This window comes from Echiichthys vipera (assembly GCF_963691815.1).
Source record: "Echiichthys vipera genome assembly, chromosome: 11".
NCBI classification, from domain to species: domain Eukaryota; kingdom Metazoa; phylum Chordata; class Actinopteri; order Perciformes; family Trachinidae; genus Echiichthys; species Echiichthys vipera.
The window spans coordinates 27,266,200-27,292,584 of record NC_139836.1 but is presented as its reverse complement, the minus strand read 5'-3'; the positions used below and the strand labels follow the sequence as shown (position 1 = coordinate 27,292,584).

The 26,385-nt window shown below is 41.6% G+C and overlaps 1 protein-coding gene across 2 annotated transcripts in view; it reads left to right on the top strand.

Annotated features, from left to right (window-relative positions):
- The window catches only part of piezo1 (piezo type mechanosensitive ion channel component 1 (Er blood group)), a 125,831-nt gene extending 100,788 nt beyond the window's left edge, over positions 1 to 25,043 (top strand). For both annotated transcript variants that reach the window (XM_083923231.1, XM_083923230.1), the window contains exons 37-54: positions 1,293 to 1,551; positions 2,881 to 3,069; positions 4,897 to 5,094; positions 5,272 to 5,485; positions 11,432 to 11,564; positions 11,819 to 11,966; positions 13,061 to 13,213; positions 14,202 to 14,263; positions 14,471 to 14,629; positions 14,861 to 15,008; positions 15,416 to 15,604; positions 16,962 to 17,054; positions 17,491 to 17,663; positions 19,218 to 19,340; positions 19,449 to 19,528; positions 20,432 to 20,621; positions 22,673 to 22,814; positions 23,064 to 25,043. In XM_083923231.1, the coding sequence (XP_083779357.1) occupies positions 1,293 to 1,551; positions 2,881 to 3,069; positions 4,897 to 5,094; positions 5,272 to 5,485; positions 11,432 to 11,564; positions 11,819 to 11,966; positions 13,061 to 13,213; positions 14,202 to 14,263; positions 14,471 to 14,629; positions 14,861 to 15,008; positions 15,416 to 15,604; positions 16,962 to 17,054; positions 17,491 to 17,663; positions 19,218 to 19,340; positions 19,449 to 19,528; positions 20,432 to 20,621; positions 22,673 to 22,814; positions 23,064 to 23,174 (2,764 nt within the window). In that variant the 3' untranslated portion in view covers positions 23,175 to 25,043. The remainder of the gene's footprint in view (positions 1 to 1,292; positions 1,552 to 2,880; positions 3,070 to 4,896; positions 5,095 to 5,271; positions 5,486 to 11,431; positions 11,565 to 11,818; positions 11,967 to 13,060; positions 13,214 to 14,201; positions 14,264 to 14,470; positions 14,630 to 14,860; positions 15,009 to 15,415; positions 15,605 to 16,961; positions 17,055 to 17,490; positions 17,664 to 19,217; positions 19,341 to 19,448; positions 19,529 to 20,431; positions 20,622 to 22,672; positions 22,815 to 23,063) is intronic.
- Positions 25,044 to 26,385: the final 1,342 nt, after the last annotated feature.

The following is a 26,385-nucleotide window of genomic DNA, read 5'->3' as shown; positions in this document are numbered from 1 at the left end:
CTTCAGAATCAAACTTAAAGCAGACTGACTTGATAACTTCAGAATCAAACTTAAAGCAGACTGACTTGATAACTTCAAATCAAACCTAAAGCAGACTGACTTGATAACTTCAGAATCAAACTTAAAGCAGACTGACTTGATAACTTCAGAATCAAACTTAAAGCAGACTGACTTGATAACTTCAGAATCAAACTTAAAGCAGACTGACTTGATAACTTCAGAATCAAACTTAAAGCAGACTGACTTGATAACTTCAGAATCACACATAAAGCAGTCTGACTTGATAACTTCAGGATCAAACCTAAAGCAGACTGACTTGATAACTTCAGAATCAAACTTAAAGCAGTCTGACTTGATAACTTCAGAATCAAACTTAAAGCAGGCTGACTTGATAACTTCAGAATCCAACTTAAAGCAGACTGACTTGATAACTTCAGAATCAAACTTAAAGCAGACTGACTTGATAACTTCAGAATCACACTTAAAGCACACTAACTTGATAACTTCAGAATCAAACCTAAAGCAGACTGACTTGATAACTTCAGAATCAAACTTAAAGCAGACTGACTTGATAACTTCAGGATCAAACCTAAAGCAGACTGACTTGATAACTTCAGAATCAAACTTAAAGCAGACTGACTTGATGACTTCAGAATCACACTTAAAGCACACTAAATTGATAACTTCAGAATCAAACCTAAAGCAGACTGAAGTGATAACTTCAGAATCAAACTTAAAGCAGACTGACTTAATAACTTCAGAATCAAACTTAAAGCCGACTGGCTTGATAACTTCAGAATCAAACTTAAAGCAGACTGACTTGATAACTTCAGAATCAAACTTAAAGCAGACTGGCTTGATAACTTCAGAATCAAACTCAAAGCAGTATTACTTGCCCGTCGGGGGAGAAAACATCCATCGGAGCAGTGATGTCTTCTAGTTTGCACAGTTTCAGGAGACCTGCAATGGATCAACCCGGTCCACTTGACATCAGGTCGGTGCATGTCGGTGTTTCTGAGGCTGTAGGTTGTTCTCATGTCTCATTCTGGCTGCTGGGGTCTGTTCTGACCTTCCTTAACAGAAACATTAACCTACTCAGTAGACCTGCCCCAACCGGAGTCACACATGGCCATTTTTTGGGGGTGAGAAACCCCAGTTAAAAGGACTTCTGGGCTACAGCCCTGAATGTTTTCACTAGCTAGCGACGCGCCTGGTTCTGGCCATTGTTTCTATCAGTTTTTTAAAGACTGGTGATGAATTGAATGATAAATCTCTCTCTTCTCTCTCTGCAGGCAGTTCTTCATCGAGGAGCTAGAACAGAGCAGAGAGTTTTATAACAACCAGAACCGTCTGCTGAATCTGCAGTTTGCGATGTACAACCTGCTGGCAGCCAACTCAGAGCTAGTCTGCTATTTTATCATAGTGTTAAACAACGGGGTCAGTGCCTCTGTGATATCACTGTTCCTTCCAATACTGGTGTTCCTATGGGCCATGTTATCTGTTCCACGACCAACCAAGAGGTTTTGGATGACTGCTATAGTCTACACAGAGGTATGAACACTGAGAGACACACTCAAGAAACTTCAGTAACTTATTCACCAAAAACCACCACAGGAAAATTGTGCAATATTGTTAATGTTGTTTCACTGAATGAGTCAAATGTACCAAAGCATCAGTGGCCCACATTTGGGAAACAGAACAATACCTAAGAAAATAAGCATGTATTGATTTCTGTGATCAGTTTGCAGTCACTTTTAAATCCACCTATCAATATTCAGTATGTTAACAGACACAAACCCATAAAGGGTCATCACCAGTTCTGCAGCTTTACTGAGATATTTATTCACTTTAAGCTCAAGATTCAAGATTGCTTTATTGTCAACTTGTGTGCACATGTTCAAAATATTGTTCAACCCAGCCAGTAGCAGTACCACAGAACGACATGAATATAGCTATAAAACTAACACTTGAGGGGCATGTCGGGGGGCACAGTCCTTTTGCTATCCTGATTGCCTGTGGGTAGAAACACTTTCAGCCAATGTTTCTAGTGTGCCTTGCAGCTGCCAAACCAGGAAGTGTGGCAATTAGATATCAGAGATTCAGTGGTGCAAGAAACTGCTTTATTATGAAACCTGCCCCCAGTGGACACTCAGAGAACTGCAGTTTTTGCCACTTCCTAATTGGATCAACCAGGAAGTCGCTGTGGTGGGGGCTTGGTTGGGACACAAGATTGGAGTTTGTGTTGAGAGATGACGTCTCTATACACAGATATCTGCATATGCATGCAGAAAAATAATACCAAGAAGACGTTTAAGACGTTTTAGGATAATAGCTCCTAATTCCACTATCTTAACCTGTCCCATAGCTTGTATACCTGCACCTAAGGGCCAAAAATGTACGTTAATACAGCTTTTTTTTAAATAACCGATTTAAGCTGATTTTATAATGATTCTAGGGTAAGGATGTACCATATGTTTGAGAAAAGTAAAAGACATGAGAGTCATTTGATTTGAACTACAATCTCTGTAGGTTTAGTTTGGAATATTGGCAATGAAATAATTACATAAGTTCTATTATTCAGGGAAGCCTGCTGTGACACGATGAACTCACTCTCAGACTTAACCTTACATTTTGATCCCATTATCTCAACCTTTAAAGAACCTCTTCTTATTGTTTGTTCACCATACAGTATTTGATATTACTGGTGATTCCTTGTTACTTTTTACTCACCATTCAAATACTGAATTACAGTAATGAGTCCAGGAGTGCTTATACAGTTCACCACAAGCTTGCATTAATGACTGGCGTTCAGCGCGTTCAGTTTCCTTCTCTGGGCTCTGTTGTGGTCTGACTGAGGGTTCCACTGTGCTCTCTTTTCAGGTGATGGTGGTGGTCAAATACCTTTTCCAGTTTGGGTTCTTTCCTTGGAACAGCGTGTATGAGATGACTATAAATGAAGACAAACCTTTCTTCCCACCTCGCATCCTGGGCCTGGAGAAGACGGACAACTACATCAGATACGATCTTCTTCAGCTGCTGGCTCTGTTCTTCCACAGATCCCTGCTCATGGTCAGTCACTATTTACAGTGATTACAGTAAGCTTGACAACCATTGGTCAAGGACATGTTAAAGTTGAGATAAAGGGTGAAAGCATAACTGACCATATTCCACTTTTTAAAATGTACCCATTTGTAAAGTTTACAGTAGGGCCTATTGCTAAAAGTGTCTGCCCAACCATCACAGTGTGGCTGACAGGATGCACTGACTTCACATACACACAGCCACTGCACCACTCCATGAGGCTCTTTATATTCCAGTATGGATAATGGTAGCAGATATCATATTCTGTTTCTTGATCTCAGACAGAATTAGGAAAAGCAGGCTGTTTATTTCATTTTTTGTTTAATATTTTCAGCTGTAGCTCATTAACATCTCTTGTGTGAGTTGGTCAAACTCCTTCTGATTCTTTTGTTTTTCTTAAAGGTTGAATATGAAGAATCTTAATTGAAAGCTTTATTTAATAAATAATAAAAGATACACCCACCTGGCGTTTTGAGGGGTACAGAATGAAAAGTATTGCTTTTCCATAAAAAATATATTTATTTTAGTTTTTTTTTGACAGGTTTGACAATGACTTTCTGTCACGTTCTGTTTCTGTTGTGCCATGGTTGTCTGTTGTTAGCTACAGTTAACTAATGAATGGAAACATGGTGGTTCAACTGTGTATTTGTCAGTTTACCCATCTCTATATTCATTCTTACCACACCAGAGAGCTATCTTTGTAAAAACCTCAGTCTCTCCATCTGCCTTCAGCCTTACTGTCTCTGCTGTGGAAGCTGCTGCTCTGCTCACGCCCATCAGGCTACAGAAACAAGAATCATTCTGAGTTGAGAGCTAGCTAATGGATTCCACAGCACTCAAAGAAAGACTTCCAGCTGAAGACTGGCTAACATTAAATACTGATGTCAATGAACTGATGAGTCCAAATGAGTGGTTCCCATGTTTGATTCATCACTGACATGGAGCAGGCTGATCTCTGACACACTCTGCAACCAACCTGGCAACCCAACTGCTGGAATTATATTTTATTGTTGTGACTACAATCTTAGGACACTAGATGGAGCTGGTCTGCTCATTCTCCATATTCAACCTTTAATGACACATTTTTAAAACTGGAACTTTCAATAAACTGACAGTAATAACCACACTGCTGCTCTGGGTGTTTCAACCTGATGTTGGTGTGTTATGAATGATCTGCCAATTGTGTAAAGTTTAGATTAGTGCACTGTGTGTTACCACTTTCAAAGAGGGTAATATCAGGCTAAATGTTGGGTCCTGACTTGTTCATCATTTATATTAATATTTCCTCCTTCATAACAACTTGTAATGTCCATCTTTATGCAGATGATACAGTTTTGTAATGCTTTGCTAATCTGGCACAGGCTGCACCTACATTCCTACAACAAGCCTTTGATAAATTGCAAGACGCCCATTCAATTTCAAATTATCCCTGAATGCAAACAGGAGTAAATATATGCTATTCTGTAGAGACAGAGATATTGTGAACAACAGTTTGCATATAACCACTCTCACTGATCATACCGTGGTGTTGAGAGGGTCTTACAGTATAAATATCTTGCTATGCCATGCTATCAAAAAGTTGCATTAAATTTCACATTGTCACACGTAAGAATAATTCCACTTTAGCAGCAGAACTTCAGCGTGTGTGTGTGTGTGTGTGTGTGTGTGTGTGTGTGTGTGTGTGTGTGTGTGTGTGTGTGTGTGTGTGTGTGTGTGTGTGTGTGTGTGTGTGTGTGTGTGTGTGTGTGTGTGTGTGTGTGTGTGTGTGTGTGTGTGTGTGTGTGTGTGTGTGTGTGTGTGTGTGTGTGTGCGCAGCGTTACGGCCTGTGGGACCACGAGGGCCCCCTGGAAGAGCAGAGCCCCTCACCAGAAAGTGGTAAGGATGACGCAAAAACTACAGAAGGAGATGAAAGGAGGAAGGAGGGAAGAGGACAACGGGAGGAGGAGGGCAGAGTTAGCTCAGCTTTTACTCTGGAAAACCTGGAAATTAATGAACTGGACCAACTTGAAAAGGTTGGTGCAAATACTTGATATTAGCTGCTGTTGGTTACTGCTCATAAAATATATTTTTTGAAAGAATATGTTCTTGGCCATTCACTAAAGCAATGAAATAATGTGATACTATCAGCAGACTTATTTTAAGACTACTTTACTTGTTTGTTTATTAAAAACAATTGTTTATCAATTTAGGATAATCTGGACTATGTTGAGCCAAGTACCAGCTCTGGTGCTGCGACCACACAACCTCCTGCAGGTGAACCAGCACCCAGTGAGTCAAGAGATGGACTGGGGGACAATAAGACGGGGGGAGACGACATGCAGGTGATTGAAGAAGTCCCAAAGAAAAGCAGCAGCATCCTCTTCCGCAGGAAACCTAAACAATCCAAGAAAGAGCAGAGCAAAGGTTAGTGGCTTCATTATGTGTGAGCTGTGAGGGTTTAGGTGTGACTCATAACATTAACACTGGTTGCATTCCATTAAGGTGTACCACATTCAAGGACATGGTATCGCGCAAACAAAAAGCTCCTAACTCACTATTGTGTCAGTTGTTTGTATCAGCAGTGATTGAGGTCTGTTCTCACAATCCTTTCACTTGTCCAAAAAGACAGACTTTCTAGAAATCCTTGAAGTCCCCCGCCACTCAAAATAGTGTTTTTCTTCTCTTTGTGTCTAAAATGTCTGACAATGACATCTTGAATCTGTCACTAGAGGTGTTTTCACATTCCTCTGCTGTAGGAGGAGATGACTGCACTTCTCTGAGCTCTCATATTCATACGTATTCAGCTTTAGTTGGAACTTCCCTAGTAAATAAACCAATCACTGTCTAATATGTGAAACACTATTCGACGGGGGAACAACTTCGACACAACACCGACAAAGAAACCTGAAACCTCCAGCTCAGAACAGTCCAGAGAGAAAACACACTGTCATCACAGCTGTCAGACACTGACAGTTCCAAGCTAACAAAGAACAGAAACTAATAACACTCACCATTCTGATACGTCTGCTAAACACTGATGTGAGTGACATCAGACTCCTCATCTGAGTCTGGGTCTGACTGACGGCAGGTTCAGGACGCTGAAACTAGAACTTAGTAGCAGATCACAAACTTTAGCTCCATGGACAGGAAGTTCAGGCCTCGTTATGTCCATCCACCTGAGGGGCTCCAGAAGAACCTGCCATACTGTGAGGGTGTGGCAGAGCAGCCTCTTGGGAGGATCACCCAGTCTCCCACCTGCACATATTTATATAAAACACATCAGCCGACATCACATAAGTGTTTTATTTCATTTTGTGGAAGCATATTTCAGTCAAAGGTTCAATAGCACAGATATGGTGGGTATAGTGGGTCTTGCCATACCCGCCCCATCAACCTCCATATAACTGGCTTTACAGTCTGGCACCAATGCAGAATTCTAATGACTTCATGACCGTTCCTTCTTGCATATTTTCACTTGGGCTGCGTCAGGAAACGTTTGAATGACAGCGATTTGGACCATCACGGCCACTATGTGTGTTGATGTTTGCAGGGCTCTCTCTCTCTTTTTGCATTATTTCACAAAACAGTACTTCTGTCACTTTTCGTGTAAACAATCATGTGAATTAGTGATATTCATCATGAATGGTAACAGAAGAAGCAGCCATAGTGAGCTGAAAAAGAGCAGGGGCTTTTTGCAGTTACTGTAAACCTCCAACATGACATCAAGTTAACAATGCTTTTTGCCCTACTGTCCTTTACAGTCCTGGGTCTGCATGAATCCCAACCTCTGATCAGGGTTGTTCACAGAGTGGGTATCCCAGCTGTTTTGTTGTTCTACCCACATGGGTGAATGCACTCATCGTATAATTAAGGTATTATTAAGACTGATGAAGAGAAGAGTGTGACAGGAATTCATGCTGGAGGAATCTTCACAACTAAACCATGTGCTGTTCTAAACACCAAGGTTCATTTTGGAATTCTGACACTAAATTCTGCTTTTAAAGCTATGGTCTACATTCTTAAAATCAGTTGAGACACATGACACATGGCTAACGTATGCTAACATTCACTTACGGCTTTCTTACAGTGCAGACGCTTTTCTCTCTGCTTGCAATTCTTGCTGATATTCTTGCTCTTCTTCGATGATAAATTATGAGCAGCAGCTCCTGGATACTTATAAATCACTAGGGCTATACACTTTTTGTAGATAGCAGACTACTGCTATAATTAAATATTTCTACGAGTACTGCTCGACCTTAGACTACTAAAAACGCTACACCGACTGGGATTGAGGAGCTAAGCTAACAGAAGCTAATTAGCAACAAGATGTCTTCCTTTTCCATGGATGATTACCAAAAACGGCTCCAGAAGACAGCAGTACTGGAAACAAAAATGCTTTGGCTCAAAGTAAACGTGAAGATAAATGGACAATGTGGGAATGAAACTACTCTGCCAATAACCCAAAACACTGAAAGGAAGCAAGCTAACAGAAAGCTAACTAGCACCACAAAGATCCGGCAGGAGCCAGGTGTAAATGGCAGTAAATCAAACTGTCCTCCCTGGAACTCTCTTGGTGCAAAGCAAAAGCACTACAAATTGCCTCCCTCAAATATAAGAAGACGGTTATCAGGCAGAACCCAGCACCTGGAGACTCATTATGACAACGAGTAGCCTGCACTGCCATCACACAGGAATGTCTCCCCAATACTACGGAGAAAACATCCACGGACCGAGGCTACTACAAAAACTGCCCTAAGACACAGGGATTCTACCAGAGAACAGATTTGCACCACTTTCAGAAGACTGCCCAAAAGAAGGCTCATCTCCCAGGACCAGAGAAAGGTATGAGGCTAAACCATATTCTAAAGGGCTACAGAAAGAGCTAACCACTGGACCTGAAACTGTGATGTTGGGTGACGGAGCTGTGAATGAGATAAAAGCGCTTTTTCAGCGAGAAAAACACCAAGGTACTCTGTTTTCCCAATGACATGGTGTCTGATGTCTCAAAGAAGATCCTTAAGACTACTGCTGAACATCCGACACTGAAATCTCTCATCGTCCAAACAGGAGCCCTTGATGTTGTGAAGCAACAATTGGAGGTTTAAAACACGACTTCATTGATCTGATAAACAAAGTTCAGTATTTAAACGCTGAATTGTTTTTCAGTGGACCTCTACCAACAGTTCGGCAAGGAGAGGAGAGAATCAGCAGGCTGATGATGCTAAACCGATGGCTCAAAGACACATGTACTGCTCAATCAATGAACTTTATTGACAATTTTAACATCTTTTGGGAACGCAGGCACCTCTTTAAGGCAGATCACAGATCACCTCCCACATCATCCAACCCCTCCCACTCCACCACCTCAGAAACAATCCTTGACCAAAAGTCACAGAGCCCCCCCCCCTCCTCTGAATCATCATATCATTGAGTCTGACTGATGGGGGTGCTCGATGACAAGGTTAGCTTTACTCAATATCAGATCACTAGCCAACAAATCCTTGTTAGTAAATGGCATCATTATGACCTATAATCTAGACTTTTTATTTCTTAGGGAAACATGGCTGACTGAATGTAGCCTTGGTACCATTCTCAATGAGGCAGCACTAACAAATTTCAGTTTTATGAATAAGCGTCGAAGTGTTAAAAAAAAGGCGAGGAAGTTGCTGCCATTTTTAAATCTGTATTTCAGTGCAAGGAAACTATGTTTGGTGATTTTAGCTCTTTTGAAACCTCTGTTTTTTTAGTAAAGGAAGATTATTTGATGAGTTGGCTGAACTGCTTTCAGTTATCTGCACTGACTCAACTTTTTTATCATAACAGGGGGTTTTAACGTTGTTCTCTTCTTGACACCTTTGGCCTCTTCCAACATGTGAAAGGGCCCACACACACTCAAGGACACACTGGATCTGGTTATCTCTAGAGGTGTTGACAATACTTCTTGATATCAAGGACTTGATAACTTCTGTGATCAGAAAGGCTCTTTCTGATATTGATACCATTGCACTGATTAAATCTAAGATGACCTTGACCAGACAGAAAACACCATGGAGGAACACTATGATGGTAAAGGCTCTGAAAACAGAATGCAGGAAATCAGAGCGTAAATGGAGAAAAACTAAACTTCAAATTCACCATGACCTCCACTAACAAGGTCTTTGCAATTTTAACCATGGGTTACTCAAGACTAGACAGCAACACTTTTCTGAAATGATTAATGAGATCATCAACAATACTCACGCTCTGTTTTCTATGGTTGATCAGCTTACAACCCCCCCAAAAGAGATATATTCAGAACTCTCCTCCACAGAAAAATGCAATGAATTTGCTGGCTTTTTCAATGAAAAAAATCTAATCTAAATATCCACACAAATCAGCAAAATAATAAAATGATGCAATCCCTAATATCACCTAGAAATAAATCAACTGTAATGTCAGAGTTTAATACACTTGAACAAATAACAGTAGAAGAAACACAATGCCATCTGACTTTTTTAAAAACTATCGTAAGCTCTGTCCAAACAGATCTGCAGCAAATAATAAATTGCTCACTTCAATCAGGCCCGTTTCCTAAACTCGTAGTAGCTGCTATCAAGGCACTCTTAAAAAAGAGAACATTGGATACCACCATTTTCACTAACTACAGACCCGTCTCAAATCGTCCCTTTATAGCCAAGACTGTTGAGAAAGTAATTTTTTAATCAACTCTTTAATCAAACTTTTTGAACTCAAGTGGACTTTTTGACAAATTTCAATCAGGCTTCCGACCTCACCACAGTACAGAAACAGCTCAGAGTGTTAAATGACATAAGGTTGAACATTGACTTAGGCAAGGTGTCAGTTCTGGTCCTGTTGGATCAGTGCTGCCTTTGACTCTGTTGATCACAGTTTACTGCTGAACAGGTTGGAAACCTGGGCAGGACTCAGCGGGACAGTCCTAAAATGGTTCAGGCTCTACTTTGAGGAGCATAGTTATTTTGTGACCATTGGTAGTTGTCAATCCGATCGAGTGGCTATGACATGTGGAGTTCCTTAGGGGTCAGTCCTTGGACCCCTTATGTTCAACTTATATATGCTGCCTTTGGGTCAAATTCTGCAGAATTCTAATGTCAACTATCATAGTTATGCAGATGACACAGATAGCCTGTGAATATTCTCATCGTCGTTAGAGTGGCAGTCGTTGGTGGGAACACACTGCCACTCTAACAACGGTCGTTGGCACTTGGAGCACAAAGGGTTCCAGTGACATCATCTGCCTTGTTAGAGGTTAAATACCTGGATCTCCACACCAGTTAGTTGGACCAGTCCCAGCCTGGTCAGATGCGTACATGAACTGATGAAGCCTCTTGGATGAGAGGTGAATCGCTTCCTAGACAAATAACCAAGTCCTGTTGCTTTTGACTGAAATTGCTTTGAGGATGACACAGATATATGGTGCACTGTCTCCAGATGACTGCAGTCCAACAAAGTCATTATGTCACTGTTTAGAGCAAGTCAAAAATTGGATGAACCAAAATTTCCTTCAGTTAAATCTGAGATAATTGTTTTTGGCAATAAAGCGAAGAGGGTTGCTGTCAGTAACTAAACTAACACCTTGAGTCACTGTCTTTAGAAACTAAAGACCAAGTCTGAAACCTTGGCGTGCTGATAGATCAGATCTGACCTTCAACAGCCACATCAAATCATTCACCAAATCAGCCTTTTATTAACTTAAGAACATCTCCAGAGTTAAAGGTTTTATGTCTCAAACTGATCAAGAGAAGCTGATTCATGCTTTCATCTCCAATAGACTCGACTACTGTAACAGTCTTCTGACTGGACTCCCCCTGCCTTTTCCTCAGTCCACTTACGTTTTCTCTAACCTTCTTCGTCGGGGCGAGCAGAGCCAGCTTGCTGGTATCGGTCTTTTCCATATCCATGGTAACAGAAGCTCCGGTAGCTGAGCTGCTCAGCTAATCACTAGCTGCTCAGAGTTTATAGAGAGGGAGGCGGAGTGGGAGGGGACGAGGAGCAGGGGAGACGAGGGGATTGGATGGAGGGTACGAGCCAATGGCAGCCTTCCAGACCGGATGGCTCTCATTGGTCAATCTCTATGCAGGCCTACAGCTGATAGACTGAATTTTTTTTGTTCTTTTTACCATTCATATCGTGTAGATCGGACTACAGGACCATAATCGACATATAAACAATGTTAATAATAATTACCAATATTCCAAATCGTAGAGCATAGCTTTTATTGAGGTTGATTTCCCTGTTTCTGTCAGTCGGACTTCTCTGTGCTGATGTGTCATTAGGAACATTGACTTTTTGTTTCTCTGTGGTGTTGGTTATCTCTGACTCCATCCGTGGTTCTGGTTCTGAATGTTCCAGAGGAGCCCACAGCTGAGACTGCAGACACCTCTGAAGAACCAGTGAAGAAGAAGCAGAAAGGCAGGAGGAGAGAGGAAGCCAGTCAGAGACTGCTGGCTATGGGGCTCAAGATACAACACGTCTTCATCTCTGTGTGAGTAGATTATAGAGACTGTGATTTCAGCACGTGCACAGGTCACCACAGTCACCCTCTAAGAACATGCATCAAAAGATTTCACATGTTAACCACTAAATAATACATCATTGATTGAAATAGTTTTACGTAGAGTAATACAAATAATTTAGTTGAGCTCTTAGGAGGAATTAAAAAACAAATGTATTCCTGAAATGTCATTGCTTCCACTAATGCAGTGGTTTTTATGCATGCCATTTTGTTTTCCTCTGCAGTATTCAGAGTGTTTACCGGCCAACTCAGGGATTCTTCAGGGGGATTCTCCATGCTGAGTATCGGGCTGCAACAGATGTTTATGCACTCATGTTCCTGACTGATGTCATAGATTTCATCATCATCGTTTTTGGCTTTTGGGCTTTTGGGGTAAGAGATGGATGTTTGTATTATTATTATTTAAATTAAAAAGTAAAGTTTACAGTAAAGAAAACAGAAACTACAATTAGATTAAATCTCATTATGCATTTAAAATAAAAATGAAATGTATTTTCAAAGTTAAATGAAATTAACTGAAATGAGGCCATCTACATAAACTTGAAATATTATTAAAACTGAGTAGTCCTACTCAGCCAGTTTTAGTTAGGCCTGTCTTATTTAACATGCAGAGTAAGGTATTGGTATCAGATAATATGCATTAGAATTATCTGATCTTCCGTAAACAGGTGTATGATCTGATCCAGTTTCTACAGAGCTGTGGTTAAACATGGTCGCATCAGTGCAGTCAGGCTTTGGGTGGTCTGGCTCAACAGATGTACAAACCTGGGATTGAGCCTGACATCTGGCACTGGCTGGATTACAGACTCCCCTTGCTCGTGTCAGAACCTACATTGAGCCAGTCTTTTTAATATGTTCTGTGGCGTTTTGTAGAGAATTACTCATTTCATTTCCGAAACCATCTTGCAAAGGCACCGTTGCTGCATCCGGAGCTTTCCACCACCCAGAACAATTGTGATTGGTTTAACCCTTGTAATGTGTTAGAAAGCTGCCATCAGCCAAAAAATACTAAAAAAACAATGATTATTATCCAATATTGTTTTTCACCTCATAGTTAACTTATTATACAGTCATACATGTGAACACTGTTTTAAAATGTTATTTTTTGACCCCATGGATCTTTCATTTTAAAATATACTACTCATTTTCCATTTTAAAAATGTTTAAACTTTCTACGGGCAAATTCAAATTGATCATGAACAAGAGCAAATTTCTCTCTCTCTCCAAATCATAAAAATAAACAGAAATAACTATAATGCTGTTAATTCTCAAATAGTGGCCACAGCCTCACCTGCAGGTTTAAAATGATGTTTCATATTTTAAACATAATAATCTAATCTGTTTCTCACATGTCTCTCTCTCTCTCTCTCTCTCTCTCTCTCTCTCTCTCTCTCTCTCTCTCTCTCTCTCTCTCTCTCTCTCTCTCTCTCTCTTTCATTCATTCCTTCATTCATTCATTCCTTCAGAAACACAGTGCAGCAGCTGATATAGCCTCAACCCTTTCTGAGGACCAGGTTCCTGAGGCCTTCCTGGTGATGCTGCTCATCCAGTTCAGCACCATGATCATTGACAGAGCCTTGTACCTGCGCAAGGCAGTTTTGGGAAAACTCATCTTCCAGGTTCAGTTCATAGATTCAGATTAGGGCTGTCAATCGATTCAAACATTTAATCCCGATTAATAATCGCATGATACCAACATGGGAGTGGACAAATATGTTTGCTTTATGTAAACGTGTGTTTATTATTGTTGCAATAATCAGAAACTATGATAAATCCTGTCCAGAATATTCTCCAGAATAACCTCAAAGGTTCTGCATGCTCAAAAATCTGCTGAGAGGGCAGATTGAACTTAGTAAAATTACAACAGTGTAGTGAAACGATCCTTTGGCGAGGGGGAAGAGCCTCTCTTCATCAGCTGGATGTTTGTCCAGCAGGTGGTGTTTGAGACTGGACGTGCTCTGGTACTCTCGTACCCTCAATGATTATATTGTAAGACCTTTTCCAGGTTGTTGCAGCTTTATTTATCACTGAACAGGGGTTCTGTGGGCCGTAGCCAACGCCAAAAAAGAACAACAAAGAAAACCCTCCTCACACTCTAGTTCCTACCTTGTTTTTTCATCTCTCAACTCCCGCTATTTTCACGGCCACCCCCCTTTAGCTCTCAGCAACCAACAGGCTTTACAGCATCTCGAAAACATGTAACATCGCTGACAAACAGTGACACTCACATTTTAGGGTCATCAACTGTCACTCCAGTCCGTTACAATATTTTCCCTTTGAAAGAATCAGGAGGTAGAGACTGTCGCTCTCTGTCAGCTGTTTGTTTGTTCCATTATTCATCATCAAAAATGATATCAGACACCAGTGCCACTCACTGCATGCGTGTTTCCATGCATGCGTTTCAGCATTCTTTGTAAATTACATTCCTGAAAAGTTTAATGTTACCGGTGAAAACGATTTGACTTTTGGAGAGGTTACGAGTGGCCTGCAATAGCTTCAGGATGATTAGGGTTGCCTTGCACTTCACTTTTACAACATCACTACTAATGTGTGAGATTATTTTTCCTTACACCCTTCCTATCCTCCTCCTGTCGTCTTTCCATTTAGGTGATCCTAGTGTTTGGGATCCACCTGTGGATGTTCTTCATCCTGCCTGCTGTCACTGAAAGGTGAAGTCAAATTAAATCATGTATTTATTGTATTATTGTAATATTCATGATATCCACTGGTTTTCACCAATGAAATACATTTCAGAGAGTTATCTGTGCTGTCTTGGTTAAAATATCAAAGTAAAAATGCATATTTCTCCGAACAATACCATATGAATCGAGTCTTTAGCTAACTATTCTTCCTCATCTCTCCTTGTCTCTGTCTAGGAAGTTCAATCAGAACTTTGTGGCCCAGCTCTGGTACTTTGTCAAGTGTATTTACTTCGGTCTGTCAGCCTATCAGATCCGCTGTGGATACCCCACTCGTATCCTTGGCAACTTCCTCACCAAGAAATACAACCACCTCAACTTGTTCCTCTTCCAAGGGTACAGACACAAAGGCAGTCTGCAGCTGTCTAGTAGAATGAAGATTTAAAACAAATGTCAAATATGTGTTTTAGTTTGCATATTATTTCTATATAATCAGTGGAAACAGTAGGAGTATCTATGATGTATGATGAACCTTTATCATCCCTAAGGGAAACTGAGAGTGTTACATGGGTCAAGAATCAGCATACAGTATACTGACAGTATGATATGGATTCTGTGCTTATACAGGTTTCGTCTGGTGCCATTCCTCGTGGAGCTGCGAGCAGTGATGGACTGGGTTTGGACTGACACAACTCTGTCTCTGTCAAACTGGATGTGTGTGGAGGACATTTATGCCAACATCTTCATCATTAAATGCAGCAGGGAGACAGAGAAGGTATGAAGTGTATCAGTACAGTGATATGACAGCAGACCAAATGAATTCTTCTGGCTAAGGGTACTCAGGGAGAAAACTCAATTAACAAGAAAAACAGTTACTTCTCAGAATCAGCAGCAACACATTTTATTTTTGTGGTAATAATTCAATTTAATTGAATTATTTTAACTTGTATTTATTCAGGGTACATAAGTCACTTTCACTCTGGCCTCTCACCTGCCTTTGGAGTCCCTACCAGGAGTTAGAGTCAAAAGCACACAAAAACCCAGTGCCAGTTTCCTCTGGAAAATTATAGTATTATTATAGTATTATAGTATAGTTAGAATTATATGTAAATAAAATACTCAGCATTGTCAGTTTTAAAAACCTAAATAATATTTATTATCTCCAAAATGATCTGCCCTCAGAAATACCCACAGCCTAAAGGACAGAAGAAGAAGAAGATCGTGAAATATGGCATGGGTGGACTCATCATCTTCTTCCTGATCTGCATCATCTGGTTTCCCCTTCTCTTCATCTCATTGGTCAGATCAGTGGTAGGTGTGGTCAACCACCCCATTGATGTCACAGTGACTGTCAAGCTGGGAGGATACGAGGTAAAGACATTTCCTTCAGTCTCTTTCACTGTCTTTGAGAACAGAAAAAACACAGCTTGTAAAAGTTATGAATACTCTAGACTACAGCTTTAACAGAGTAGCTGCATTTTATTTCATTTACCCTAAAATGAATCATTATTGATAAATTGCTATAGACAAATAAAGTAAACACTGATACGTTCTTTTAATGATTATATAGTATCAGCAGAGTGATAAAATAACACAACTAGACAGTATACATGGATTATTATTATTATTTTTATCTTTTAGGAGCATCACTATGATCTAAATAAAATCACTTCCACTAAGAGATTAAAACTGGCATGTGAAACATTCCATAATGACGTAATGAGGGTTATCACAGTTTTGAATCGAGACTACAGAAACCTGGGTTACAAGCTGGGGGCCTGGATGTTGAAAGACACAGGCATGTGAATTGTGTTATAGACTCAAATCTGTGATACATTATGATGCTGTACTTGTACTTGAATCATCTGACAGGTACTTTTGCCAGGAAGGTGGAAGTATGGAAATCATATAGATGGCAGATCATAATTAGAATCATTTACCAATGGTTATAGAAGTATGATTACCATGCACATCCCATACTGCAGCATGTACAGATTAATTAAGTAAAATTATCCCAGGGTCAAATAAGTCATCAAGACAATTTTTTCATGTAACAGCTTTTAACGGTAAAAATCCCGTAGAGTCGCTGACAGCCGAACGTGGCTAACAGTGATTAGCTCGGGGCAGTACAGTAAAGGCATTAAAACGTCTTTTTTAACCACCAATACTGCTAAAATAACAGCAAACCTCTGCAGCAGCATGAGAAGAGTCCCTACACAGAAAACAAAGCACCAACAATGTAGTTAATGAACCCAGAGTTTATTAAAAGAGTGTTTTAAAGACTTAGCTACTGGCCCCTGTACCAGCTCCTCTCATAGTAAAGTCCATTACAGTGGATTACCAAAGTCAATCCCAAAAGGAAGGAGCCCATTGGTGCTTTGTTTTCTGTGTAGGGACTCTTCTCATGCTGCTGTAGAGGTTTGCTGTTATTTTGAGCAGTATTAGTGGTTAAAAAATATGTTTTAATGCCTTCACCGTACTGCCCCGAGCTAATCACTGTTAGCCACAGCCGGCTATCAGTGACTTGTTAGCGACTGTCCAGGATCTAACTGTTAATAGTTGTTACATGAAAATAACTTTCCCAATTGCTTATCTGATGGGGGTATTTGCCGAAAGACATCTTTACAGTACAGCCAAATGGAATATTGGTGCAAATTTTAAATGCATATGACACAGTATATACAATGTGCATAATCCACTGGTGTATTTTTTCTGTGTGTATGTCTAGTCCCTGTTCACCATGAGTGTGCAGCAGCAGTCCATCCAGCCCTTCACAGAGGCGGGATATGACGAACTCACCCAAAAATTTGGAGACAATGCAGTGCGTACTGATTTCATTTCACATGTCTGTCTGTATGTATGTACGCTCTGTCTTTCCTACTGTCTGAGTAAATATAAACAATTATCATTCTGGTTCTTTATTGTTCCGGAAGACGAGGTGTGACATGCACAAGTGTATTTGAAGGGAAATTCAAGATTTTCAACCAGCTTTGAGTAACTGGGCCGGACATGATCCTTGATCCTCCAAAATAGTGTTTGAAATCACATTTTCTCATAATTCTAAATACATTTTTTTTTTATGTTCACGCTCAGCACTTACACATGCTGTTGTAATGTTGTTGACTATGGGACAAATTCATAAGACTGTGCGTGTGCGTGTGCGTGTGCGTGTGCGTGTCTGTCTGCATGTGTGCGTATGTGTTGTCTCTCTATACATACCCATTTTTCATGCATAATTTTTCTGTGTGTGCATCTAGGTAGCCATGCAGTTCATCACTCTGTACAGTTACGAGGATATTGTGACAGCAATGATCGAAGGGAGTTCAGGATCAGTGTGGAGGATCAGCCCTCCCAGCAGACAGGAAGTCATTAAAGAACTACTTGGAAGTCCTGTTGACCTAACACTACGCCTGGCTTGGAATTTCCAGAGGTAAAACCTTTGCTCACCTCATGACAAAATGGCATAACACTATCGTGAAGTGACAACACACCAACTGGGTTAACTGTCAGATAGATACTCTAAATAAGCATGCTGAGGCTAACAAATAACAGTTGAGGCACTACTGTAAAGTAGTGTTTCCAAGCCATCCAAGAATCGAGGCGATTTGGGGCCCAATTTCCTAATATTAAACATACCAATATCCTGTTGTGAGTGGTCAACACCGAGGACGCAGTCATGTGAGAGAAGGATTGTATACTAACAACATGCTATCAAATTATATTTACCATTTGCCAACCATTATTGACTTTGAATCTTGCTAGCATGGTGTTATATACTCACCAACTGTGTTGTTTGTTTGCCTTAGATGAGACATTATCAGGTGGACCATCACCAAAGAACAGGGCAGATGGGCTGAGATGCTCAGGGAAGATGAAAGAAAGGCAGGGTAGATGGGCTGAACCACTCAGGAAGTTGGTGATATAGATGAGACCACTCGGGAGGGCAGCCAAGAGGGCAGCAACATAGATGGGACTGCTCTGGAAGACTGCCCGGAGACATTGAGGCCAGGGACGCCCTTGGAGCTGCCTCTGAAGCAGCCTCTGAAGCAGACCTTGTGGCTGGATATTGGTGGGGCCACTCAGAAGGGTGGTCAGGAGACTAGAAGTTGGTAAAGGCACCCACAGGTCAGGGCAGGGTGACTGACAGGCTGCCAGACTGACTGACAAATGGCCGGGGGCTTTAATGCAAGGGAAACTTATGGCGACCATCTAAAAACTAAAGCAGGAAGCTGGTGACTGGGCATCACCAGAGGCCGTCGACTGATGATCTGGCAGTGTCTGCGGGGTTTGCCAACTAATGAGGCTAGCCTGAGGATATTCAACTGGATGGCAGGCCAGAGTCTAACGATCCCAAGGCTAGCCTACTGAGAGACAGGCTGGAGGCTTACAATACCAAGGCTAACCAACTGGGAGGGCAGCCCCTCCTCCATCTCACCATATACGGATGCTTTGTCACAGCCATCGGCTGGGGAGCTGCCATGAATCCCAGCACCCAGACGAGACAAAACTCCCCTGCCAAGTTTTCGTCAACTTTTACAGAGGAGCAATAGAAAGCATCCTGACTGGAGACTGGCATGGTTTGTGCATTGCCTAGGACAGGGGAGCTACACTTCGGGTCATTAAAACCAGCCAGAACATCATCTGTACCCATCTACAGAGACAACCCATTCTCACTCCCATGTCGTCAATTGGTCCTCCTCCAGTCGTTTAAAGTGATGACTGACCAATGAGATCGATCTGAAATGCCCTTCGACAGTGATGTTGGCTCCCGGAGATCATTTCGATCTGTTTGGGAGCGCAGTGAGTCCCGGCTTCACATGACAGTCTACTGTGACTAGAGATCTCCCATGGTCCGCTGCCGTTGCAACAATCTTTTTTTTTTTTTTAAATATTGATTTTCCTCTGAGTATATCAGTAAAGTTACAGGGTTTTATGCTGACTGTACCTGTCTCTCATTCTCTCTAAATCTTTCTGTCTCTGACAGGGACCTGGGTAAAGGTGGGACGGTGGAACACACATTTGACAAACATTCTATAGACCTGGAACCTGGGAACCCAGTCAGAGCAGATCTGGCCTCACTACTGGTTGGCAATCGCACTGAGCCTGTGTAGGTTTACTCTGTGGAAGGATGTTTGTGTGAAGTGTGTGTGAAGTGTTTTAGTTTATACATACAGTACAACTGTATGTAACAAGTGGTGTCTTGTCTCTTCCCCAGGCATGTTCCTAATATGTTCCCTAACTACATCCGTGCCCCCAATGGAGCTGAGGCCAAACCAGTCTCTCAACTATATAAAGGTCAGAGTTCATTGAGTTACTGTTTAAATGTATGCAATGGGATTTTTTAACAACATGGAAGATATTAGAAGCAGAATTGTTTCCATGAGTCATCAACCAAAGCATCCAAATAAGTTAATGGCTGCTTTCTATACAGTATGGGACAATGCAGTACAGTACATCACAGAGTAACAGTTCTAGCAGGATTAATTAAAAAGTTAAGGGGCCTTCACATGATCAGCTTTTTGCGCTGGGCTCACCGTGAGGTTGGGCTCCAGTAAAGTAGATCCAGTAAACGACTAAATCAACATTAGCATTATAACAACTGTCACCTTATAAACCGCCTATTCACAAACCTGGTGTGCTTATAAACCTCTTTTCTTTCGAGATCGTGATACGACTTTAATGTAACGTTAAATAGTTCGAGAAACTTGGACACACAATACATTTTCCTCCATCTCCATCTTTCTAACTGGCTTGATGTTGCTCTCTGATTACCGAGGAAACAATAAACGTCACACTCAAAGCTTCTTTCCCATCGGTTGCGCTTTTGAAAGGTCCGTGGAAACTAGGTTCAACTGATTTGTACTTTGAGCGCAGCGGCCGGCGTAAAGTGTTTTTACTGCGTATCATGTGTAGGGGCCTTGGCATACAGAGTTCCATAAGGAGTCATTAGATCACAACACATGTCATTATATAATTGACAAGTTTCCCAGAATTATGCAGTGTCTTTATAACATTTGAGTCTATCATCTTAATGGATTAGAAGGATAAACCCTAGATGGCAGCCACCAGCCAAATAATATATATATATATATATATATAAATAATAATACTATAATAGCTCAGACTGGATACCAGCATTTCTATTGGTTCTTCATACACCAGTGTCTGTTTTAACACAGCTGCTTGGTTGTCTTATAGGTAATGAAGATGGTTTTCTGAATATAACCCTGTCCCTGATGAGTGACAGGTCACTCAACGGCAGTGGAAACCAGGAGTGGTGGGACATTGCCATTGCAGGCTGTGCCCCCTCCTCCTGTGGAGTTCTACCTATGGTCATATTCAATGACAAAGTCAGTCCACCCAGCCTGGGTTTCTTGGCTGGATATGGGTAAGGAAACCACACTCTCAAACAGCATTTACATGGGTTGGATATACAAGTGCAGCTCAAAAAAATGACAATATTGTCGATTTTTTTCATATTTTCTGTGAGTCCTTTCAGAAAGTGAAAATTATATGTATATTCAAGACTGATGATATGCAAACTAAAATGTTCTAAGCATTTTTTTTAATAACGTCCTACAGCTCAAAAAACCTGAAAAAATGTATCGTAGAATATTAGAATATTTCATTTTGAGTTTGAGTTAATCACTATGCAGCATAAATGCCATGAATCTGTCAATCCGGTTTAGTACACAACCACAATCATGGGGAAGACTGCTGACTTGGCAGTTGTCCAGAAGAGGGAAAGGTGCACAAGCAACAGGACAACCTCAGCCTTGAGAAGATCGTCAAGCAAAGACGATTCAAGAGCCGAAGCCTCTTGGTCTCATCAGAACAGATCCTTTTATTTCTCATAGTCTTGGAGTCCTTCATGTGTTTTTTGGCAAACTCTAAGCAGGCTTTCATGTGCGTGCACTGAGGAGAGGCCTCTCTGCCATGAAGTCCCGACAGGTGGATGGCTACAGGGCGGAGCTTGTGTGAGACATGTTCCGTGCAGCTTGCTGCTGGTGGAGGAATCATTGGTTCATGGCATAGAGGTCTAGACCTACTCTACATGTAAAGTCTCTTGAGATACATTTTATAAGTGGATTTTGTTTTTTTTGTTAATCATCTTCTCAGCCAAGCCAACTCAAGTGATGTGTTTTTAGCCTGCGGCGGAAGATGTGTAGACTTTCTGCTGTCCGAATCTCAATGGGGAGTCGTTCCAGCATTTGGGAGCCAGGAGAGGGAACATTTGTGAATTAGGGCGCACTCACTCTTGGTCCAGATGATCCGTGCCCTGCCTTAAGCCGCGCTCAAACCAGAACCGATAGGCGCGATAGAAGCAGGTGAGCATCATCGTGTGGATGATGCAATTGACACGTTTGGCGCAATGGTCCAAATATTATCAAGCAGCGCGTTACTCGATTTTCTTGCTAATTGCATCTATCGCCCCCGGCCTGAATGCGGCATTAGGGCAATCGTCCCCGAGGCCCACTTGCACTCATATTACTTGAAATGATCCGGGCCTCAGCTCGATTGCTTCTTGCTTATACACCACCCCTCTGAGTTTTTTTGTTGTCCAACTGCTTTTGAATATTTTCATCCGACCAAATCTGCAGTAAACACTCCACCTCTGCGTCACACCACTGCGAACCATTCGGCTGCATCTTTTCAAAGATTTTTTTTTGGCCTTTTCATGCCTTTATTTGATAGTGACAGGGAACAGGAGCGAGAGAGGGGGTGACATGCAGCAAAGGGCCACAGGTGGGACTCAAACCTGGGCCGCTGCGTTGAGGACTTTAGCCTCTGTATACGGGGCGCCCGCTAACATCACTGATCCACCAGGCACCATGGGCTGCATCTTTTTAAATGTCCGTCGCGGAGAACAGTTGCATATAAACAGACATCAGGACCACCGTCAATGCTCGTACACGTGCGCACGCTTGTGCTCGTACATGTGCAATAATGCTTTACTAAAGCCCACCTCTCTCACGCAGGCCTTGGCCTAGGCATGGCACACTTGTACTCACACTGCTCAAACAAACTAGCTGTGGTTTGTGCTTGGGCACGGTACAACAAGGTGTCCCTCAGTGAGAAAGAAGCAAGCCTATTGGCCGATGCAGAGCGGAGAGGGTGGGCTGGGATGTAGGGTTTAATCATGTCCTGGATGTACGCTGGGCCTGATCCGTACTAGTGACTTGAGGCGGATGTGAGCAGCTACAGGAAGCCAGTGAAGGACAGGAGGAGCGGTGTAGTGTGAGAGAACTTATGGTCATATCATAAGTTATACATTCATGTGACTGCAGCATACATAATGTGATAGCCCAGGTTGTCCTAAAAAAAGATTTGTATAACTTGTGCACTACAGGGTCGGGGTAATACAAGCATTATTACAAACGGAAACCAAAAAAAGGGAAAAATGGCTATTGTTTTCATTTTCTTTTCCTCTCCTTTCAGGATCATGGGTCTGTATGTGTCTGTGGTCTTAGTCATTGGGAAGTTTGTGCGTGGCTTCTTCAGTGAGATCTCCCACTCCATCATGTTCGAGGAGCTGCCCTGTGTGGACCGCATCCTGAAGCTCTGCACAGACATCTTCCTGGTTAGTGTGAAGTGTGTATATTACAACACACATACTATTCATGGATTCATGCATTTACTATACTCATGTATCAGGGGATTGAGTAAAATAAGGTTTACAAACTTGAATAAGCAGTTTTTGAACTAATAATAATGGAATATCCCCCTGGTTTCATCATACCATAGACTACCATAGACGTGGCGTCTCTTAAATAAGCCGTCCAAAAAAAAAAAGAATTCTTTGTAATCCTTATGCCTCTGTGTGATTCAGGTGCGTGAGACGGGAGAGCTGGAGCTAGAAGAGGAACTTTACTCCAAACTGATCTTCCTCTATCGCTCTCCTGAGACTATGATCAAATGGACCAGGGACATGCACAGCTGAGACCAAGACAGATACTGACCGACTGATCATGCTGGGTTGTAACATAACACAGTGATATCTAAATCACACTGCAAATATGTCCAGGGGACAGCACAAGGAAGGCTTCTTGAGACCACTCCTTACCAGGGTGGACACTGCCTTACAGCCAAGAAGACACATGAAGGAGATGTACACTAATAGACTTACTGTATGAAATGTCTCCTGCTGCTGGACACCTGATGCTGTTGCATCATCACAGCTGCCTGAGCACTTTCATCAAACCGCCTTACACTACAGACAATTGAGTACAATTGCAGTCCCACTGTGGTGGGATGGGTAGCAGCTGGATGTCTGTCCTGCAGGATTTGGACAACACCCCTAGAAAGGCAAAACTAGTGGGCAAATTGAGACACTTCATTCCCGACCTCTGTGCATCTGAGCCGGCCATGTGGAGCGACTGCGTGGCTGAAACCTGAAACTAATTGCACATTGAACCATCTGCAGTTACTGTATCAGTACGCCAATTGATTTGGAAATATCCCAATGCTGTCAATCAAACTTTGAAATGACTTATTCTTGTAAAAGTAACATGAGTTTGCAGCAGCCATGTTCATTTGACTTTATATCATTAACTGAGGTTCGACAAAGTGGGTCTGTTCTTAAACAGCTTTTTTAAGGTTAAAAAAGGGCCGACATTACTGTCTTAAAGGCTGTAGCACGCTCCCAGCTACTAGCTTGTTGGGAAGGGCGCTAAATAATGCTTCAGGATTAGGCTAAATTAATTTGTTTAATTCATTTTGGGTTGTTTCAACCCCTGCAGCTACATACCATTGTTGTAATGTATCAAGTTCAGCCATTTTATTCTTCCACTCCGTTGTAACAATGTATACATACTGTATGGTGGTGTGTTCTTCATGCTATGGCAGTTTTCCTAACATCAGATTGTTTTTAAATTGCAGTATATCACTTGCTTACAGTATGGTAATATATTGAATCATAACCCCTTTATCATGATACGTATCGTATCACCAGATTCTTGTCAAGATGCAGACCTATTACTCTTCAATTGTGTCACTATGTGTTGGCTCACAGACTTAAAAACCCTTGAAGAAATGAAATTATTATCATACGGTGGCCCGAGAACTCAATGCACTGCAAATTAAGATAATTTAATAACATGCAAATAGAAAAAAGACAAGCAAATTAAAAAATATCTTCACCTGTTTGATAGGCCTACCAGATGTACAGTGCAAGTATAATGCCTGACATTCGCTGGACGTGGCTCAATCGCAGGATGTCCCTGTCGGATTTGCAGGGCCCTGTCACTGCATCTGGGGGATAGCACAACCCAAGACAAATGTGATTAGTTTAAATATGTACAAACAGTCGAGATATTTTTTTCCCCTTGTGGAAGAATCTAGTCAATAAAGATCAAACAAGATCAGCTTTTCTCCATGGTTTATTGTCAAAGTATTTCTCTGCAGAAAAATGTTCAATCCAGCCTCTTCATGCACAAGACTAAGAATCAGAGGGAGGGACCCGGAACCCTTACAGGGATTCTCCTTTTAAGTAGGAGACAAAACACCGATACGTTCATAAACACAAGAACTCAGCTGGATTAAGTTTTCAGAGAGTAACAGAGCTCTTTTCAGACTCATCATTCTTCACCAACACACATGCAAGCAAAAACGATTTGTCATCTATCTATACAGAACAGGATGCATGGGCTATACAATCCCTCAAGTCTCTTCTATCTCATGTCTCACTGTAACCACACTCACAGGCCTACTCAATGATGTACAAACAGCATGATCATTTCAGGTTGTGGGATGAGGTAACAGTCAGCAGGTTGTGTTTAAACAGTTTCGCACAGAAAGCAGGATTCATGGTTGGTCTAATAAAGGTTATGATTTATAAATTACAAGTATTCAAATTCCTGTGACACCCTTTATACCAGAATGCTAACTCGTGCAGCTGAACCATAGTGCTGATGTACAAACATAGTTGCCCACCAACGCGGCTACCAATCATATAGTGTCTTTGACGTGCGTGCGTGCTTGCGCGAGGCTCTTCTGAGATTACAGAGTGGAGACTCATCTTCAGTGTTTGACAGACATTTCCAATGGGAATCAAACCAGCCGTGAAGCCAAATCAGGTCAGGCACGGGAAGAGGGGAGCAATGGCCCCTTCCCTACTTCCTAAGTCCCCTACTTCCACCGCCGTTGCTTTGAAAACTTAAATCTTTAACCTCTGCCTTCATTTTGAGTTTCATGACTTCATCTTGCACAGTAATTGGGATGACAAAATCTGACCACAGACAAAGACAAAAGCCAGGAAAAGAGATATGGAAACCAAAGCGATCTCAAACTACACTGTTTTCGTAAGCCTGCACCTGAAGCTGCTGCATCTTCAGGTGACACTGCAGCTGCAGCAGATGACACAAACATTAGCGTTACAGAAACTATAGAAAATGACTCACCTACGGTACAGAAAAGGAGCCAGAAGCGATCATAACGTCACCTGGTAAGTGACAGTCACATATACGTTATCAATGTAACAGCAGGGGATCGTTGGTATATTGAACTGTATCTAGAACTACACTAATGTTAGTGTGGTGGATCAATGTGTGCGTGCATGTGTGAGCGTGCGCAGTAGTTAACAGATGAGAACACCCTTGGTTAGAGTAGAGGGACCGAACAAATAAAGTAAATATCAGCACACATTCAAAGCTGACAAACAATTGAAGTTCATAAAGTCATAAACTTGATAAGTTGCTGATAAAACCTGTTCTCCAGGGACCATATTCATAAATCATCTGAGGCTAAATGTAGCTCCAAACTGGCTGTTAGATGATGGGGATTAACACCATACAGTAGAACATCAGTCCAGTCTCCCAAGCTGTACATTAAATGTCCTTGGCTGTTATAGTGAAATTCCGGCGTAAAATTATCCCATGGTCTTTTTCGACAATTACATACATCAAATAAGCCATCAAGAGTTTTATTTGGTATATGAATAACTACCTGAGAAATCCAGTAGAGTCACTAACGGCCGGACGTGGCTAACAGTGATTAGCTCGGGGCAGTGCGGTGAAGGCATTAAAACGTCTTTTTAGACCACTAATACTGCTCAACATTGTTACGGGGCTACTGACAGCTGGACTCTAAAGCAGAGGCAGGCAGGTTAGATAGGTGCGTCAAAAATGTTTATTTTAACGAGGCAGCTCAGGGCA